General features: G+C 45.4%; 1 protein-coding gene across 1 annotated transcript in view; it reads right to left on the reverse strand.

Annotated features, from left to right (window-relative positions):
- FGD5 (FYVE, RhoGEF and PH domain containing 5) overlaps positions 1–20,207 on the reverse strand; it is a 473,217-nt gene that overhangs the window by 154,631 nt on the left and 298,379 nt on the right. The window contains exons 6-7 of the mRNA XM_086939254.1: positions 18,833–18,984; positions 3,838–3,994 (exon numbers count right to left, since the gene is read on the reverse strand). Coding sequence (XP_086795380.1) covers positions 3,838–3,994; positions 18,833–18,984 — 309 coding nt within the window. The remainder of the gene's footprint in view (positions 1–3,837; positions 3,995–18,832; positions 18,985–20,207) is intronic.

Consider the following 20,207-nt stretch of genomic DNA (forward strand, 5'->3'; position numbering starts at 1 on the left):
ATTAAATGTGTGGAGTGGCAGAGTGGGTGTAAAACAATGGCATGGAATGAGGCCCTGAGTGATTGCCAGTAGCTGAGATCTGTTCAAGTATTCTTTCATCACCTAGTTGTGAAGCAGGACTCAGTCACACCTCAGCTCTACTTGAGCAAACAAATTAGGTTCATCATTAACACCAACTTTACCGTCAAGAACTGTAGACAGCACAGTGGAAGCTCACGCCATTGAGGTTCTTGAAAGCCTGCTTTGCTGAGGCTGGCCTCAGAATGACTGCCCAAGCCATGGGCCATTGCCCTGTTCTTTCTCTCTTTCTCTCTCTCTCCCTCACACAAACAAAATCTGAAGGTACACTCAAAGCACTCACACAGACTCGCAACACGACAGGCCATTAGGAATGATTCAAAGCACTTGTTTGTTGGATTGCCATGTGCCCGTGTCTTCAAACATTGTAGCACCGTGACTGGAATCCGCAGGAGTCACTGGCCCATTTAAGGACTGGGATAACAGACTAACACGTCAGCGTACTGCAAAGGGTTAGGGATTCCCCTTCAGGCCCATCAGAGCTTTGTGAATGTACGCATGTATCAAGGGGTACTTCTATAGTGTGAACCTAGCCAAAAGGCAATGGAGGAATCTACAGGGTCAAAGACAAGCATGCAGTCAGTGACAGGAGAGGTAGCTGGTTTATGGACTGTGATGTTGTGTTCTTTAAAGAGGTGATTGTTTAACTCTTCCCTGAATTGGAGCAGCCTTTGGGCGGTCCTGGTGGACACAGAGACATTGTTCCAGATTCTGGGTACACAGATGGGGAAGGCCCTCCACTTTGTTTTCACTCCATCTGTACGCGGACTGCGGAAGATACTTAAAGATCTCACCTCAAACCAGTGAAGAATCAGTTCATTACGTCCCTGTTCCAGGCAGGCCCGGCAGCATTCGGGATCGAGGCACTGAAGACGAACAGTGCTGCACAATATCTTGCACCCAGCGTATTTGCACCCGTCAGTTATTAATGTGAACCACTGTCGATTTTTTCTGGCCCTGAAACATATCCGTGCAGATTGACACCCCCTTATGCCCAACTACACACATGTATAGGCAGTGCTTTAAATGAGCCGGTACCGTAGGGTTCTGAGTACCTGCACTTTTTTTTTTATTTTGAGAGGGAGAGTACATGCACTTCTCAAAGAAAAAACATAATACCTTTAATTTGGAGAGTACCGGCACTTCTCAAGAAAAACATAACACCTTTAAATGGAGAGTACCTGCACTTCTCAAGTAAAACATAATACTTTTAATTGGAGAATACCTGCAATTCTCAAGAAAAACATAATACTTTTAATTGGAGAGTACCGGCACTTCTCAAGAAAAACATAATACTTTTAATTGGAGAGTACCGGCACTTCTCAAGAAAAACATAATACTTTTAATTGGAGAGTACCGGCACTTCTCAAGAAAAACATAATACTTTTAATTGGAGAGTACCGGCACTTCTCAAGAAAAACATAATACCTTTAAATGGAGAGTACCTGCACTTCTCAAGTAAAACATAATACTTTTAATTGGAGAGTACCGGCACTTCTCAAGAAAAACATAATACTTTTAATTGGAGAGTACCGGCACTTCTCAAGAAAAACATAATACTTTTAATTGGAGAGTACCGGCACTTCTCAAGAAAAATTGGAGAGCACCGGCACTTCTCAAGAAAAACATAATACTTTTAATTGGAGAGTACCGGCACTCCTCAGAAACAAGCAGCTGCTCTGGTACAGAGGAGCTGCACTTCTATTTTCCCATTTCACGTGCTGTGTACAGACACACATGAGTCACTGCCATTAACATGCTGCGAGGACCTCTCATTAGGTCTCTGATATGCTTCCTAACACACATACATTCAATAACATGCACTCCCTCTATATCTCCAGATAGACGCACAGACACATTCATACAGACATCCCAAGTGTCGGTTCAGTGTGCACGGGTAGAAACTATACGCCCTCAGGAAGCATCTTCAAATATCCGTAAAGTGCCTCCTTGGCCCATCAATTTAAATAAAGAACATTAAGTTTATGATTATTTACTCCTGTGTTCTCATGTAATCTCAGTCGATTAGCAAGGGAATGACATCCAACCAGGGGGTAGCAGGGCGCGCCCCTCTCGCACCCGCGCTGGATTTATGACCCAAATCAACCCCCCATTAAGTGCTTCTGTAAGTAATAAATTGATGCGAAATATTAAAGACGAGTCGCTAGTTCCTGGGTCTGCAGAAGGGGCCTGCTTGTGCAGGCTCCCCTGGGAATCATTCCTACACTGCTGCCGGCGAACTGGGGGTAATTGTTTGGAAGAAATGCCACAGACAGATGAGAACGGAACCCGGAAGTGATTTACGACCTCGACGACAGGGGCCGGGTTAACCTCCTGACTGGTAGAGCAGACACCCCATTAATCAGTGGGCCTCGGAGGTGTCGAAATGGCGGCTCCTAGTGTTTCTCTAGGGTCAGGAATAACACTTGTGCTGCACGCCTGACTGCAAGGTGCACCTATGCGTGCATGGCAACATTTCAGAACAGGAAAGTGGAAGATTTAAAAATAAAAAAAACCGGGAATGTATTTCCACCACTGACTTATATTGAAGCAGAGGCAACTTTAGGCTGGAAACAGCTCAAAAGAAAGTCAATTTTGGCTTAAAAAATGTAAATCTGCCATCCCTATGTATATAGAGATAACTCTAGTCACTAGTATATGCAGTAGACCTTTGTACTCTCTACCATTCCTATGTGACTCTTAGAGTATATCCATTTGTATCTCCTCCTTGTGTGACTTTACATCTTGTACATTTGCAATTTTGTTCTGTTTGTATCCTTTATGTAACGCATGTAATCCTAAATCCTTATGTTTCTCAACTGGTTCTTATGTAAAGCGCTCTGACATCTTCGGGTAAAGTTTGCGCTATATAAAATCGCATAAATAATAAAATAAACCTGAATCCGGTCTTTTGGCATCTATGACATATATTGGTGCAGATATCTGATGAGAGTTGGTTTACTCTACGGTGGGCAAGACTGTGGATGATACTCTCCATCGTAAAAAGCAACATGCCAACATAGATGTTATCGAGTATTCAGGAGTTACAACTCCATGTCTACTGGGTCTATCAATGCTTCTTGACATAGTCTCTTGGAAGGTACAAACGGCCAAGCCAAGCACCGACTGAGTCCCTGGTCTCCAGCATTTCAGGACAATCCCTAGCGGATGCAGGCTATTTTCGCTGGATTACGAAATTTCCTCCAAATACAAATGGAAATATTTGTACTTTAGTTTATCTTTGCACTTTTATTGGTAGCTGCACACATAAAAAATGGTCCGTACATTGTAGGAAACTGAAGAACTTTCAAAGTAAGTTGGGATTTTTTGGAGGGATTCATATAATGCCTCTCCTCAGTGTACCCTGGCTAAGCCTATTCAGTTCTCTCAACCCAATCATTCACCAGCAGACCTCAGAATTAGGCAAGTCATAAAGTTTCAGGAAATATGAAGAAAATAGCTGGACCCTGATGCTTTGCGCAATCAATCAAAATAAACGAAAATACAACATGATGCTTGTCAATAAGGACCACACCATGGTATAAGACTCTGGTCTGAGATGGCCAAAAGAGGAACAGAGTGAATCCAGCTGAAATGTGGGATGAATACCTTACTGATCTAGGAATTAACTAAACAGTTTCTCATTCGGTTATCTGTACAGTGGCCCCTACTCTTGTTGCCGACACCATACAATTGCCACTTTACAAAATGGTCGACATGGGACGAGTTCCTGGAAACAAAAGAATGGTAGTAACTTACCTCAAACTCCCTGACGACTGCAGCCACCTGGTGAGACCGTAGGCAACTCTCATCAAGCACCGCCAAAGTCCTGTCGTATTGCAAGATGTAGGCCGCATGATGCTCAAAGCTGGCTGCCCTGGCTAGGAAGATGTCAGCAAGCTTCTGATTTTCCTCCCTTTGAAGATAAAAGCAAAGCGAAGCAAGGCATTTATTACTAGAAATAGATTTAACAGTTATTAGAACATTGGAATGTTGGGAGCTCCATTGAAAACAATGGAGTGCTCCGGGCTTATAATGACTGGTATATGCCCGGAGCTCCAACATTCCAATGTTTCTTTGTCCACAGCTCTGGCTTCATGGAGCCTGAGGGGATTCCAATCCCCTCCCGCTCCCAAAAGGCTTTGTTTTTTTTGTTAGAACATTCTGTCCTCTAGTGACAGAATGTTCTAATAGCCTTATAGCCCTTCGTAGAGGGCTATACCGCTATTAAAGTCCCTCTCACTTGTTAAAGGCCGTCGCCTTCGGCTCGGGGCCTTTAACGCTGGAGAGGGCCTTTAATAGCCGGTATAGCCCTCTACGGCGGGCTATAAGGCGATATTAGAACATTGGAATGTTGGGAGCTCCATTGCAGACAATGGAGTGCTCCCTGCTTCTACGGGTTGGTAAAGGCCCGCAGAGCAACATTCCAATGTTTTACAAAAGCTTCTTGAAGTTCGAGGGGATTTATATCCCCTCGAGCTTCGAGAACCCTTTGTTTAATTTGTTAGAACATTCTGCCCTCTAGTGGCAGAATGTTCTAATAGCCTTATAGCCCTTCGTAGCAGGGCTATACGGCTATTAAAGTCCCGCTGTTTCGTTAAAGTCCTCGCCTTCGGCACGGGCCTTTAACGATTCAGCGGGCCTTTAATAGCCGGTATAGCCCTCTACGGCGGGCTATAAGGCTATAGTATTAAGTATCATGACTTCTTCCTGTTGCGAGGAGTTTTCAATCCTCCAAGGAAGTTACAGTCCTTAATTTGTAAAAGAATGAGTGCCAGGGCCAAAGCTCTGCTCAGAAGCCTGTGGCCAGTGCAATTAAATATTTGCGCACCCAGTACCAAGTTTGGTCATCTTAAATCCAACTAATGCCTCTTTAATCCACTATCAGAAGCTCCCTGTCCCGTTAACTCATTCTTGTACTGCTTTCTCCTGATTTTTGCTTTGTTTTTCCCTCCCTTGCTTCTGGTAATGTCTGATGCAGTATAATAGAGTCAGTCCCCGGAAAGAAGTGCAGGTAGCCCCCACTGACAACCACCGGTGCAAATTAAGCGCTGGAAGTGTATAAACTCAAAGTGTAGCTAAATTGATTGAGCAGCTCAATTTCACCAAAATAATAGAATATTTGAAGTCTCATAACAGCCCAATAACATCATGGACAGCTCAGAAGCATTCAGTACAATTGTAGGACATTGTATGGGTTTTAAATCATCTTGATTGAAAGTTAAGGCTGCAGCATGTTAATATACTGTAATCGATAACAGGTGCACAGGGACCTCACCTACACCTGATAAGGTTTGCAACTTGGGAGTTCTCTTTAACTATTACATTTATTTTGCACAACACTTATATACAGTCACAAAAAATGTGAAACAACAACTTCAACAGCTAACTCACAAAATAGTGATGATCTCTGAGGTGGTAACATCCTGCTTGGACTACAAAACCCCCATCTATATAGGTCTTCCAGCTAGGACTCTTTCCAAGCACCAAAGAGACCAGTGCAGCTCGTGTTCGGCCTGTGCTGCTGTGACCTCTTAAAATCTGCACTGCGGGCCTTCCACTCTCTACTAACTAAAGACCAATTGCAGTTCTAGTCTGTCTGGGCCTGATTCACAAACTGCACTTTGTAGTATGTCTTGTAGTAGAACAGTAGTACTATAAAACTTACCACAACTTCCTCTTCACAAACTTCACTGTTTTGTTAAGTTACACGTTTAAGTATTGTTTACTACTTGTCCATAAAAACAAACTGCATTGTGTAGGAGGAAAGAGGAGGCTAAATGTGTTTGACAAAAATTCATATTGTGAAAGCTATAACCATAGGTGATGAAAGACCTTTATTAGATATCTTTCTGATCATCATTTTAAATGGATGTACGATTTAAGTATGTTTCAATGTCGTTTTTTATCTAGAAAGCTATGAATTGGAGAATAAGCGTCATGTACTAGAAATCGTTTGGTTTGGTGCCCTATTGGATGCACGATTTTATTTTGAGTGCATTATGAGGATTTGATGGAATGTTCTTACGCTCTGTTTTATTTTATTTTGCACTTTTAAGTCTGTTTTTTTAATCTGCCAAATAAAGTTTATTGATCTGAACTGAAGCCCCTTTGTTTAAATGCCGGCAATTTGCTTGGGTTCTGCACCAACATCTTCTCGACTGCACGCTGGGATAAAAATTGATATTTGAAACATTAAATTTGGGAGGATAAGAAAATACTCATGGCCTCTGTATTTCACCAGTCAACAAAATGAACAGAAAAGCACTGCATGGGAGAAGTTGCATTTAGGACGGAAAATGTACAAAGTTCATGAAACATAAAATTTGGAAACTTCACAAAACCGTGCTGGTGCAACAGAATCTTCCCACACTATTATTTACCAAAGTCTTATTTACGGAAAAGTGGTGGACTGGCAACTCTTTAAAAAACAATTAAAAACACATCTGTTTAGTCAGACCGTCTGATTGGCTCCCACCCTTACCCTTAGCTCACTTCTGCACCAGGACACTCTAGAGTATTAGTGCACGATACAAATTCTTTATAACATACAACATAAATGGGGGCACAGTAGGTAATGCCCAAAGTCAGCTGACTCTGAAATGCTGGCGAAGTAGGAGTCAGTCCCAGAATCTACAACTGACTCTGCCCCAGCTCCACTGTCCTTGCAGAGAAACCAGCCTGAAGGGGAGTGAATGGTTTTTGCCTCATTCCAGTTTTTTTAGCCTCCCATACAACTGCCAGCCTTTGATATTGTTCATATACCCCGAGGGGGCGACTAGTGCTCTCATGATGGCCATTATCTCCGCTGTCTCAGTAAATGTATCGTAGCAATCACGCTCTCTGGCAGCCGCCTGACATATTAACTGCCCCACTTAAAAGCACAGCAATTTAGTGGATCATCAGGACAGGAAGTATGCCTTTTTAATGTGTTTAATCAAATAAAATGGCTCCTTTAACACTATCCCCAGCGGAGTGATTAAAGGCATCTTACAGGTTTACTCACCGCCTCCCCAGAACCTGACATCGCTTGGTAGAATTCTGAGTAAGAAAGCACCACAAATTATGAATAATCTGGCAGTATGGGTGAGAACTGCTGGCAGAGGTGTGGCGCAGCGGCCAGGGTGCCTGTCTCTGGACCAAAGCGTTCAAGGTTTGATCCCCGGCTCTGGTGGCAGGTAAGCCCACCATCATTTGACTCTGGGTAATAGCTTGCTTAATCTTCCTGACGGCCCCCAGCGCTGGGACACCTCTCCGGAGGTAGCTGTGCACTGTACACATGCTGGCATTTTTATTTTTGACTCACCCCACAGTGCATCATAAACCGTGGCATGTTAGGCCCTTGCTACTACCAGCAGGGGGCACTAGACTGGCCCCACAAGCAGAAAACATTGGCCTCGTGTTGGTCACAGGTAAGATGCCACTCTTCCTTAGATGCCCAAAACCCTGGCATCAGCACTACTTGCCTGAGGCTATATTAGTGGCCTAGTAAGTCCAAGTGGGTAGGACCGGCTGGGCCGTACAGCACCACCACCGGCCGGCTTGAGTGAAACTGATTGCTTTCAGGGCTCGAGGGCTGAGAAGGCATCAATGCATTGCAGCACGCAATGAGTGTAGACCCCTTGGTCCGGAATTATGCAAACATCACGCAACACAGGGAGGAAATAAAACTGCTGTGTGAACGGTAGAGAGCAGAACTGCTCCATATCTACTAAGAGGTAGCGCTGTTCTGCTCGCTTCGAGTGCCGGTGCACTTTTGGCTGCCTTGCGCCAATGTAGACACCCTTGAGTCGTAGTGCGAAGGTGTCCTTCTTCGTTGCGGCACCATAGGCTTTGTGTAGCAAAGTTTCCCTTTGAGTACAAAAACTATGCTTTAACCCTTTAACCCTTCCCATGCTCATGACGAGCTCAGCTCATCATGAGCCACGGTGGCCGTGTGCTCATGACGAGCTGAGCTCGTCATAACGGCTGTGGCGCTCACACGCGGGGCTAATTCCCCCGCTGTGCTGAGCGTTCTAAAGAAACGGGCGTGGCCGTGAGGAGCTCAGCTCGTCATGAGCACAGCGCCACTGTGCTGCGCGAGGAGCTGAGCTTGTCACAAGCACGGTGGCGCTGTGCGCGCCCCACAGCACAGCAGGGGAATTAGCCCCGCAGGGAAGGGGTCAAAGTGTTTCCCAGTGTTTATGGGTGCTGTAGAATGCTGCACACGTGCAAAAAGAGAAAATAATGAATAGGAATGAAAACATTCCTCTTCATGACGCCCGCCAAAAAGAGGCGCTGAATTTTGGCGCCAATCCCTGTCTGAAATTCTTTGTAGCCAGCGATATGCATCCAAACCCACGGTTGCATGGGACCGTCCATACTGCCCCCTTGATGCAAAGTAATGCAAAGCAGCGTATTGTGCACCGTAGCATTACTTTGAATTACAATGCCGCTACATATCGCGATTTGTGCCGGATAGTAAATCCCACAGCACTACTTCGAGTCGGATTTGTGTTAAAAAATGTATGCAAATCAAACACAAAGGGACTAATTACCCCTAATTACCATGTCGTTGGGACCGCCACCAGGCACAACACACAAGGAAGTGCATAGTCAGCGCAACCACCTGAACAGCCAACTTGGAGCGATTGTCCACCAGTGGTGCGCCTGATTTAAGTCTCATGGCTGCCCAAAGCCACTGAAATCCTATACATGCCTTGTATCTCTCCTCGGGGGAGGAGGGATGGGTTTTTGGGAAAGCAAATGTAGGCGTTTCTTTTCCAGGGACCTGGTTGGAGCGAAGCAGGGGGCACTAGATTGGCCCTACAAGCAGAAAACATTGGCCTCGTGTTGGTTGCAGGTAAGATGCCACTCTTCCTTAGATGCCCAAAATCCTGGCATCAGCACTACTTGCCTGAGGCTATATTAGTGGCCTAGTAAAGTCCGAGTGGGTAGGACCGGCTGGACCGTACAGCACCACCACCGGCCGGCTTGAGTGAAACTGATTGCTTTCAGGGCTCGAGGGCTGAGAAGGCATCAATGCATTGCAGCACGCAATGAGTGTAGACCCCTAGGTCCGGAATTATGCAAACATCACGCAACACAGGGAGGAAATAAAACTGCTGTGTGAACGATAGAGAGCAGAACTGCTCCATATCTACTAAGAGGTAGCGCTGTTCTGCTCGCTTCAAGTGCCGGTGCACTTTTGGCTGCCTTGCGCCAATTCAGACACCCTTGAGTCGTAGTGCAAAGGTGTCCTTCTTCATTGCGGCACCATAGGCTTTGTATAGCAAAGTTTCCCTTTGAGTACAAAAACTATGCTTTAACCCTATAACTCCTCCCATGCTCATGACGAGCTCAGCTCATCATGAGCCACAGTATCCGTGTGCTCATGACGAGCTGAGCTCGTCATAACGGCTGTGGCGCTCACACGCGGGGCTAATTCCCCCGCTGTGCTGAGCGTTCTAAAGAAACGGGCGTGGCCGTGAGGAGCTCAGCTCGTCATGAGCACAGCGCCACTGTGCTGCGCGAGGAGCTGAGCTTGTCACAAGCACGGTGGTGCTGTGCGTGCCCCACAGCACAGCAGTGGAATTAGCCCCGCAGGGAAGGGGTCAAAGTGTTTCCCAGTGTTTATGGGTGCTGTAGAATGCTGCACACGTGCAAAAAGAGAAAATAATGAATAGGAATGAAAACATTCCTCTTCATGACGCCCGCCAAAAAGAGGCGCTGAATTTTGGCGCCAATCCCTGTCTGCAATTCTTTGTAGACAGCGATATGCATCCAAACCCACGGTTGCATGGGACCGTCCATACTGCCCCCTTGATGCAAAGTAATGCAAAGCAGTGTATTGTGCACCGTAGCATTACTTTGCATTACAATGCCGCTACATATCGCGATTTGTGCCGGATAGCAAATCCCACAGCACTACTTCGAGTCGGATTTGTGTTAAAAACTTTATGCAAATCAAACACAAAGGGACTAATTACCCCTAATTACCATGTCGTTGGGACCGCCACCAGGCACAACACACAAGGAAGTGCATAGTCAGCGCAACCACCTGAACAGCCAACTTGGAGCGATTGTCCACCAGTGGTGCGTCTGATTTAAGTCTCATGGCTTCCCAAAGCCACTGAAATCCTATACATGCCTCGTATCTCTCCTCGGGGGGAGGAGGGATGGGTTTTTGGGAAAGCAAATGTAGGCGTTTCTTTTCCAGGGACCTGGACCTACGTGAAGGAGAATGAAGAGAAAAAGAATATTTTGATAGGAAGTAGTACCAAAAACACATTGGTTAAAAAACAAGGTTCTTTTTTGGTCTAAAATAGCTCACATTGGCATTGTGGAACTACTTTGTGTGCAGATCAGGGCCGGACTGGGAACCACAACCGCCCCTGGCAAAGTGCTCGGCCGGCCCCCCTCTCCACTCGGGGGAGTTGGAGGTGCGACCGAGCTCTTTGCCGGGCGGTTTTCGGCCGATTTTGGTACAGGTCCGATTTTAAACGGCCCTGTAACATAAACGGCCCCTAGGGGCCCAAAAACCGGCCCCCACCGATGCGGCACACCGGGGGATTGCCTGGTGCCCGCTATGGCCAGTCCGGGCCTGGTGCAGATGTGCTTCTTTTGAAAGGGCAGAATGGCGTGACTCACAGTGAAGTTAGCCAATGGGTGAAGTAGGCCGAAAAATGTCCCCCATTCTGTAATCTGAAGAAAAAGAAAAATGTGAATGACAACACTAGATTAATAGATGTAGAAGACTGGCTGAAAGCCCCTGTATGTAAGCAAGTGACCAAGGTGCAATGGCACCGAAACGCGTAGATGCTTCTTCCGAATAAAGCATAACTGGATGTTGCAGCACTGAGGTGCTGTGGTTTCTCTCGATGTGAGTGGGAACCTGTTCGTTAACTTTGCAGCGCACTGCGGAGCGCTGTATCACGAGCAGCGCTGATGATCAGAAAGGAGGGCGGCAGCTCGCCAAAACAAGGAGAGCAAATATATATAAACATACACGTGTATATTCTGAAAAGACCAAAGGTTAATCTATAACTGGTGAATTTTAGTACTTTTGTATTTTAAAATAGTATGTTTTAACTGACATTTTCACCTAACTGTAATGTCCCTTTAACCTTTGTTTTTCAGTGAATTTCTAAAGTTTTTTTTTTGAGTACCTAACTATAACTGTTTTTTTAAAGTTGAAGTAAAATGCGCATTACTATGAGTGGCGTGCTGCTTGGTAAAGGGTGGTGGGGTATTTGGCCCTACACAGCGTGGGGTTAGGTGTACTTCCGCCCCACATGGTCTACGGACAGGCCAGGCCCTGCACCCAACCCTCCCCATGGGGACCACCCTCGTGTGTGACCTTCGTCTGATTCTGATGAGGATATATTTTTATAAAAAATGACTATTGCCTCCTACTTTCACAACAATTTACTGAGGTGTGCTAACATTTAAAAGCTACCCTGGCAGATCACAATCCTTATAAAACTCACCAATTATATAATGCCTGACTTGGCCAGTGAAAACATCCATTTTTCTTTAGTATTCTGGGGTTAATTGGGTAAGGGAAATAGAGCACAGTATACCTGATATATAGAAAATAGAGCACAGTATATGGGATTTATAAGAAATAGAGCACAGTATTGAGCAATGGACTTAAAAGATGAAAACAATCTGCAGATTTTCCATAATGTCTTTAGCATACCCGTAGCGTAGCAAGGATGTCCTGGGGCAATCAAGGGAAATGGCCCCTTTGACTGCAGTTGGGGTATTTAAAACAGCATGGGTGCAACTGCACCTGCTGCACCAATGATAGCCACCCCCTGCAGCATATATATATATATATATATATATATATATATATATATATATATATATATATATATATATATACTGATGTCTTTGTTTTACCAATAAACATCCTAGAATGCAAAAATAAATAAATACATTTTACAAGAACATGCAACCTGCAACAACGAGCTAGCGGCAAATTTGGAGACAAAAAACCTCTGGAAAAAGAGGATGCAACAAAACAGGCAGTGAAGAGTTAAAAACATTAACCAGGGCGGCTTTGAGCTCCCAGGCGAGTCCTGCCAAGTGCTACCCACCTCATACACTCACTGTTGCCCCCGATTCCACACAAGGGGGGCTGATGCCTGCCCCATTCCTGCACCTCTTCCATCCTCTCTTTCTCCGCAGATGCCAGGCGAGGGGGCGCAACAGATGCCCGCCTGCAAGCGAAGTCTGGCGCGCAGTGTACAGTGCCTCGTCTACAATAAAGGCCGCGGCAGGGGGTCCGCTTTAGACTTTAATGCTGGCATTAATCTAGCCCGGAGGTATTTAAAATGGCATTAGACTGTCGTATAAATTATGAACTATCTGGCTATTTAGAGTTTTTGAACTGGCCATGTGGTAATTCACAGAAGCATTAGCGCGCCGACGCGCTTTTATCTTTTGCAAACCGGCTGCAAATTTACGACAGCCTCTCTTTCTGTTCATGGCCCTACAGTCAGAGGGACTATATCAGCGGCGGCTGTGGAAATACTGCTTCGTCTACAGCCAAGCGCAACAATGTAGAATAACGCAGAAATACAGCTCGCGGACAACAAACTATTCCTGTCGCAAAACTGTGCATCCAGAACGTTCATGATGTGCACCAGGAAGTCAGTACAGCCATGACTCAACTTGTGGGGCATATGTTCAAGCCCATATTGCCACCACAGCATCACTTTTAATGATGTTTTGGTGGCGATAAGCGCTGTGCCTTATGTACAAGGCAGTGTTAAACCACTGAACGTGGCTTAACGCTGCCTTGTACATAAGCCCCCTTTCCGCGTGAAAGGGGTGGGCAGTGGGTGTTGCGGTGGGCGTTCCACCTCAACACCCCTTCATTTTGACACTGCCCTCTATGATATCAAACAAGGGGAAAGAAGGTTGGACAATTTTTAAGGGGGTCCAATGTACTTGTCCTGACAACAGTAAACAATAAGAGGTGTAGAGTTCCCCCAGGAGAGCTCTAGAAAATTAGCTCAACCAGTAATTCTCTCTCACTCAATCTAGACAAAGGGTGAAGTGAGGGTCTCAAGTGTGCGGTGTAGACCCATATTCCAGAATGTAAAGGTACCTCACACAGGCTACCGACAGGACTACAGCTGTAGCCCCAGTCGATAGTCGTCCAGCCTCATCATCGGTACCCTGCTCCTTCGGCAGGCTGGCGGTGCAATGCCCGTCGGGCAGCGATGGAAGCTGCACTTTTGATGGAGATCTTTTATTCTGGGCCAGCGGGTGTGTGTGTGTGAGGGGCCTAAGGGAGTGTAATCGTGAGCGTGGTAGTGAAGTTAAAAGAAGTCAGGGAAGTCCTGTTGGTGAATGTTTTAATAGTCAGGCTTCCTGCTTCAATAAAAAGGTACAGGGGTACTAAGGGGTGGTAAGTAATGGAACCAACCCTTACTCGACCCTTAAAGTGCAAGAAATGGTCAACATGTTTCACGCCCTAAGGGCGATTCATCAGGACCTGGGTGCTCATAAATTACTCGGGTCCTCTAAGTTTTGCAGGACACCAGTATACGACCTGAGGCAGTGTCGTATCGTAATGGTTCCACAGAGGGGGCCTCCTGGGAACCCTAATGTTTCCTCCTGGAAACCTCACGCGCCGTCCAAGTGGGGCCGGCAGCGAATGAGGAAGTCCTCTTACGTCGCTGCAGGCAAGCTGCTCTGCACCTACCCCTCCCACTGGAAACCAACGGTCTGGACAGCCGGCATACCGTCCAGACCGTTGGTTTCCAGTGGGAGGGGTAGGTGCAGAGCAGCTTGCCTGCAGCGACGTAAGAGGACTTCCTCATTCGCTGCCGGCCCCACTTGGACGGCGCGTGAGGTTTCCAGGAGGAAACATTAGGGTTCCCAGGAGGCCCCCTCTGTGGAACCATTACGATACGACACTGCCTCAGGTCGTATACTGGTGTCCTGCAAAACTTAGAGGACCCGAGTAATTTATGAGCACCCAGGTCCTGATGAATCGCCCTTAGGGCGTGAAACATGTTGACCATTTCTTGCACTTTAAGGGTCGAGTAAGGGTTGGTTCCATTACTTACCACCCCTTAGTACCCCTGTACCTTTTTATTGAAGCAGGAAGCCTGACTATTAAAACATTCACCAACAGGACTTCCCTGACTTCTTTTAACTTCACTACCACGCTCACGATTACACTCCCTTAGGCCCCTCACACACACACACCCGCTGGCCCAGAATAAAAGATCTCCATCAAAAGTGCAGCTTCCATCGCTGCCCGACGGGCATTGCACCGCCAGCCTGCCGAAGGAGCAGGGTACCGATGATGAGGCTGGACGACTATCGACTGGGGCTACAGCTGTAGTCCTGTCGGTAGCCTGTGTGAGGTACCTTTACATTCTTTAATATGGGTCTACACCGCACACTTGAGACCCTCACTTCACCCTTTGTCTAGATTGAGTGAGAGAGAATTACTGGTTGAGCTAATTTTCTAGAGCTCTCCTGGGGGAACTCTGTACACCTCTTATTGTTTACTGCCCTCTATGTGCAAGGGTGGCGTACATAGGAGGCAGCGCCAAAATTAAGACCAGGTAAAGTCTGGTCATAATTTGGCAAATCGAGGAGAAATGCATTATTTCGCTTTTTCCATGTGTGCTGCCTTATGCAGCACACATAGAAAAAGCAAAATATCATGGTTTGTTTATGTACATAAAGGTGTCCCTTTTTGTACATAAACAAACCTTTAAAAAGAATGCCATTTTGTCACTTTCATGTGTGCAGCATGAAGCAGCACACATGTAAGTTACTAAATGGCATTTTATGATTGATTATGTGCAGGAGGGGACACCTTTCTACACATAAACAATCCTCCCCTGCACGCAGACACCCTTGCAATATGGTGCAAGGGGGCCTGTGTTGGCGCTAAGTTACTAAACTTAGCGCCATCGCAGGGGAAAAGCAAAGGCTGCACCACATTCTTGTAAATATGGTACAGCTTTGCGTTTCAGAAGTGGCAGAGCACGGTGTTAAGCCAAGGAGGCTAACGCAGCGCTCCGCCACCTCCTTGTACATATCCCCCTGAGTGTTCTAACTGACACTAAAATGCCTCACCTAGTATCATGGCCTTCTCAAACCCACCCACTTCCTTCCTGGCCTTTACCTTGCACACTCCACCTTCTGCATCCCTTTCACAGCATTAAACAATACAATCCCCTCTACCTACTGTCAGGGTCTTGTCAGACATGCCTCCTTCCTTCCACTATCTTAAACACTCTACTGTAGTTTCTGTCATGTCCTGCCCAGACTACCCTACCTTCCTATATTGCCACCACAATGACCACATTCAACTCTACACCCCACCTGTTATTGTGGCTCTCTCTGTCACACCATCTTCGATCCTAGCTGCTACAAAAACCTGTCCACGGCCATGGCCCTGTCAGACTTACCGCCTTCCTTCCTTTCTTCTACCAGACACTACACTCCATGTACTGCCATGGCCATCTCAGATGCACCACATTCCTCCCTTGATGCTGCCCTTATCACAATTCTCCCCCTTCACCTATTATAATTTTCTTAAGAAGCCTCAAAATTTCCTCCCCCAAAATATCAACACCTCTACTTTCTTCATTGTGGGCCACCAATCAGAGCCCTACCACTTCCCTACCATGTGCTACGTCTAAGACCGCAACCACCTTATCCTCTCTGTTTCCTTACTGCCATCTTCTCTCTTCAAAACCTTCACTCTGTCTACTGTCATTTCCTTCCCAGGGCTGTAGCGTCTTTCCCAGCCCCGGGTACTCGCAGGGGAGTACACCACACATGGAGCTTAGTAATACACGTCTTTATTCCTCTGCGTGTAACTGCAATCTCAACATTCTAAACGAGCGGTAAGTGCAAGCCCCTGTAAGACTTATATCACAGTTCTACGGAGTCCATCTGAAGCCAAAAGGGTTCTATCATTTCTAATTCGCAAAACACTACAAAGGCCACCACTTCTCACAGTGCTTTACAGACTCTCCGGGTCCGATTCACAGAACTAACTTAAGACAAAATCCTAAACTTACTACTTTTGGTATTCACAGAAGTTAGGATTTTGTCTTAAGTTTTGTTTTAAGACAGACTTAAGTTAGGATTTTGTCTTAAGTCTGTCTTAAGTCTGTCTTAAGACAAACTTAAGACAAAATCCAAACTTCTGTGAATACCAAAAGTAGTAAGTTTAGGATTTTGTCTTAAGTTAGTTCTGTGAATCAGGCCCTCCGTACTTGCAGGCCCAGACTAGGAACCAAGGGCAGCCATGGCAAAATGCTCGAACCAGCCCTGATCACTTCCTCCTCTCTCATCAATTTCTGTCCTTCTCACGATCTCCTTTTGATTTTTCCTCTTTTTGAAGCTCTTGTACCCCCGCTGTAATTACTTTGGTAAGGTGGACAAAGTGCCAAAGGCACCTGCAGCCCCTTGCCTTAAAAAACAACTTCCACTGGCTTTAATACACTGGGGATATGCTCAGTAAAAACAAGCATCAGAAGTGACGTTTCGGTTGCATTGGCCAATGAACATGCCTACAAAGTCGAGTGACAATGCAGCAGACAAATGGGAAGCAATGGGTAAATGGCAATGGATAAAACAGTGTATGGTAAGCGAGACACATGCGCTAGAGCATGCTCTTGCAGGCTCACCCTAAAAACGGGCAGTCTAGTCCTGCATTCTGGTCTCCCCTTACCACATTTTCACAGCTCGTACCACTTTCTATCTCGCCCTATCTCTTACACTGGTCTTTCTTCTACACTTTTTCCTATGAAGGCTATCTAAGGCCCAGTGGGGAGCTGTGTACCTTCACTGACTTCCTGATGTCACTTCCTCACCCTCTCTATCCAGCCTTACTCACTGTGTGTGAACTCTTTGTGCATCTCTCTTTGTATCTGTATTATATTTATGTAGCACAAACCTAGCTGGGGACAGCGATGGACTGGTCATTCTGTCACTCTGGCATTTTCTTGTAGGCTCAGTTTGCCCGTCACAGCCCCATATTCCTTTAAGTCAAAAACACTTGGGCAGGGCTGGCTTTAGCGCTGGGGGCGCCTGGTGCGACAACCATTTTTGGCGCTCCCACACCTCATGACCGCCTCCTCGGATTCTCTCACTACCACCAGGCAAAAGTGCCCCTCATCTCTCCAATCATAAGTCATTGCTAAACACAGCGCTCCCACCTGAGGTCAGTCCCCGCCACAGGTCAGCACCCAGTGCGGCCGCACCGGTCGCACTGCCTTAAAGCCAGCCCTGCACTGGGATTGTTCTCTCAACTTTAGAACAAGATCTGCTCTTTATCATCTGTGCGCAATCACAAGTCTGCTTGTGACCTTTCCTTATTTCACTAGGGTTTTAGGATCTTGATGATTGTTCGTTTCGTTTGAACTGGCGCCTGTTGCTGTCATGCATTGTGGGGTTAGTTACATTTCCAGGATGTGATTGTGATGGCAAGGATTTCCATTCTTTTTTCGAAGTGGTTTTATGTTTGCCGACCCCCTTAGACAACACAAGGGAGAGACTTAAGCATTGCTTTCTTTATCTCAATGTGTTATTGCTTTATGTCCTACTGAAGGTGGAAGGAACATCAAGGGGTTCCACTGAAACGTACTTTGATGTCTTGTAAATTACCTATAGCTGTCAGTGAAGCAAGGAGGAAAAAATACAACTTGCCTTTATGATGTTTGGACTTTGTGGGCCCAATTCACAGAACTAACTTAAGACAAAATCCTAAACTTACTACTTTTGATATTCACAGAAGTTAGGATTTTGTCTTAAGTTTGTCTTAAGACAGACTTAAGACAGACTTAAGACAAAATCCTAACTTAAGTCTGTCTTAAGTTTGTCTTAAGACAAACTTAAGACAAAATCCTAACTTCTGTGAATACCAAAAGTAGTAAGTTTAGGATTTTGTCTTAAGTTAGTTCTGTGAATCGGCCCCTTTGTCTACAACTAAGGCCTTGTTTATTACTAAGGACAAAAAATGTGGGGTTGGATCAATTCTGTAGTGTTGGGGGCTAAACTGGTTTTTCTGCAGTTTACTTTGTGCTATTTGCTGTTTTTTGCTTTTCTAAGACATATTAAAATGATTTATTTATGAATTCATTTGTAATACATTTTTAAAGATTTCGATGAGTAATTGGATGGTTGGGCTGGGAAGATTTGTGTTTTGGTTTCTATTATCCCGATGAGCTGCAGACTAGAGGGCTGCTTTCAGAGCAAAATGGGCTGCCATGCCCCACCCATGTCACCATGCATCTATAATATGGCACAGATGTAAGGGCAAATTGCTTCCTCATTTGCATGGGCCACACTCCCAATGAAATAGGGGAATGCCCCTTGAGACTGCGGTGGTGCAAAATGGGCGCTGGCACAATCCGTATTAAAGAGGGGGCTACCCCAGCGTCTGCAGTCCCTCCTATAATACCAAAGTGTCCCAGGTGTGCAAGAAGTGGACACAAACACGTGTTGTGCCCCCAGAGCACCTTGTATAATACAGCCCTTGTTGCAGAGACAGAGACTATAGAAGCTGGCAGCTTCATCAATACTGGTCAATGCAACAATTCTATAAATACAAAAGTTAAAGTTCCATTTATGAGCCATGGAGCTAAGGGATTGGAAGCTCTAGATATCTGGTAAAACTTTAACGCGACTGGGATTGTCAACCAACATTTGTGATGTAGGTGCAAGCCGCTGGAACGAGTACATGCGCAGCGCGGCGGGATATCACCCGCGCGTCCTTTCTCACCAGTTGTCCAGCCTCTCCGCCAGCTCGCCCAGGATCTCCTGGTGCAGCTCGCAGATCTGCGGCAGCATGCTCAGGCCCTTCAGCAGCTTGGACTCTTGACTGGATTCCTCATCTTCATCACCCAACACCCTGAGGATGGCCGAGTAGAAGTCCTGCAGAGACACAAGGGTAGGTATCTTTACACCCAGGAGACACCGACCGCATCAATAACAATTCTTAGTAATACTTATTTATAAAGTTGTATAAAGTATGCACCAGGACACCTAGAGCAAGAGAGGACCTCAGAGTGGTCTGAGTCATTACAAGACATCCAGAAAACACACATCTTATCTCAAAGAATTCGATTTTTTTAAATCTGGAACAAAACACATACATTAAAATCTGAATATATGTAAAGTTAGAAGGGGCACTAACATACGACATTTGCTCGGGCGTGTCGATTTAGCCAGTAACATGTCATGTGTTCCAGTGCAATGAAGGAAATGGCTGCTAAGTGAATTATAAAATACACCAATAATCTGGGGCCTTTTGGTCCCGGTGCCACTGCACCTGCTGCATCAACGGAAGCTATGCTCCTGGTTTTAGAAAGGCTTTTTGGTAAAGAGTCATCCTATGGGCGTCTCAGGGAGAAGGGAGTGACCAGAACTGTACAAGAAGCATTTAACCTTTGTTTCCCTAGTCAAACTACTATGTCATTCCTTAACTCTCCTTGCTGATTTCTAATGAGCGTTCTGAACAACAGCATCATTTCTTTTCAAATAGGAATACATTTCGTGTTTCCTCCTCAGGGCATCATGTTGTACATTCTTACAACCGAGACATGCGCTTTCTTTCTATACCATCTCTGATAACCTATATTCAGAGCCAATAGAATTATGCGGCATTGGGAACCAAATTATGTTGCAGTTAACTAAATCATTTGGCATGAAAAAGAAAACTATGCAGACTAGTGCAGCACATTTTGTGACAGTATTACTTCATTATTTTTTTATTTTTACATATGGTGTACTGCATGGGCAAATATTTCACCTGGTTAGTACTAGTTTAACAATCAAAGCAATAAGCAACTGAAAGATGATGAGTCAAATCTTGCTAAGGGACTTCTACTGCTTTTAATAACTTTTGATACATATCACTTAGAAATATTTCTTTTGTGAAAATGTACTAATTATAAAGCAGATGATCGATTATGTGGCAAATGCGGCAAATCCATAATCATGCAGAAAAAACTGCAGCCGCTGGTTCACATCATTCCAATGGTCCTGCCTATATTTGAATATGTTACTTGCTAAAAAATACTTTATATATTTCTTTCTTTATTATTGTGATGCACATTAATCCAACCTGACCATGGAAGACCTAAACTACAAAAAAC

Source organism: Lissotriton vulgaris, chromosome 9, assembly GCF_964263255.1.
Source record: "Lissotriton vulgaris chromosome 9, aLisVul1.2, whole genome shotgun sequence".
NCBI lineage: Eukaryota > Metazoa > Chordata > Amphibia > Caudata > Salamandridae > Lissotriton > Lissotriton vulgaris.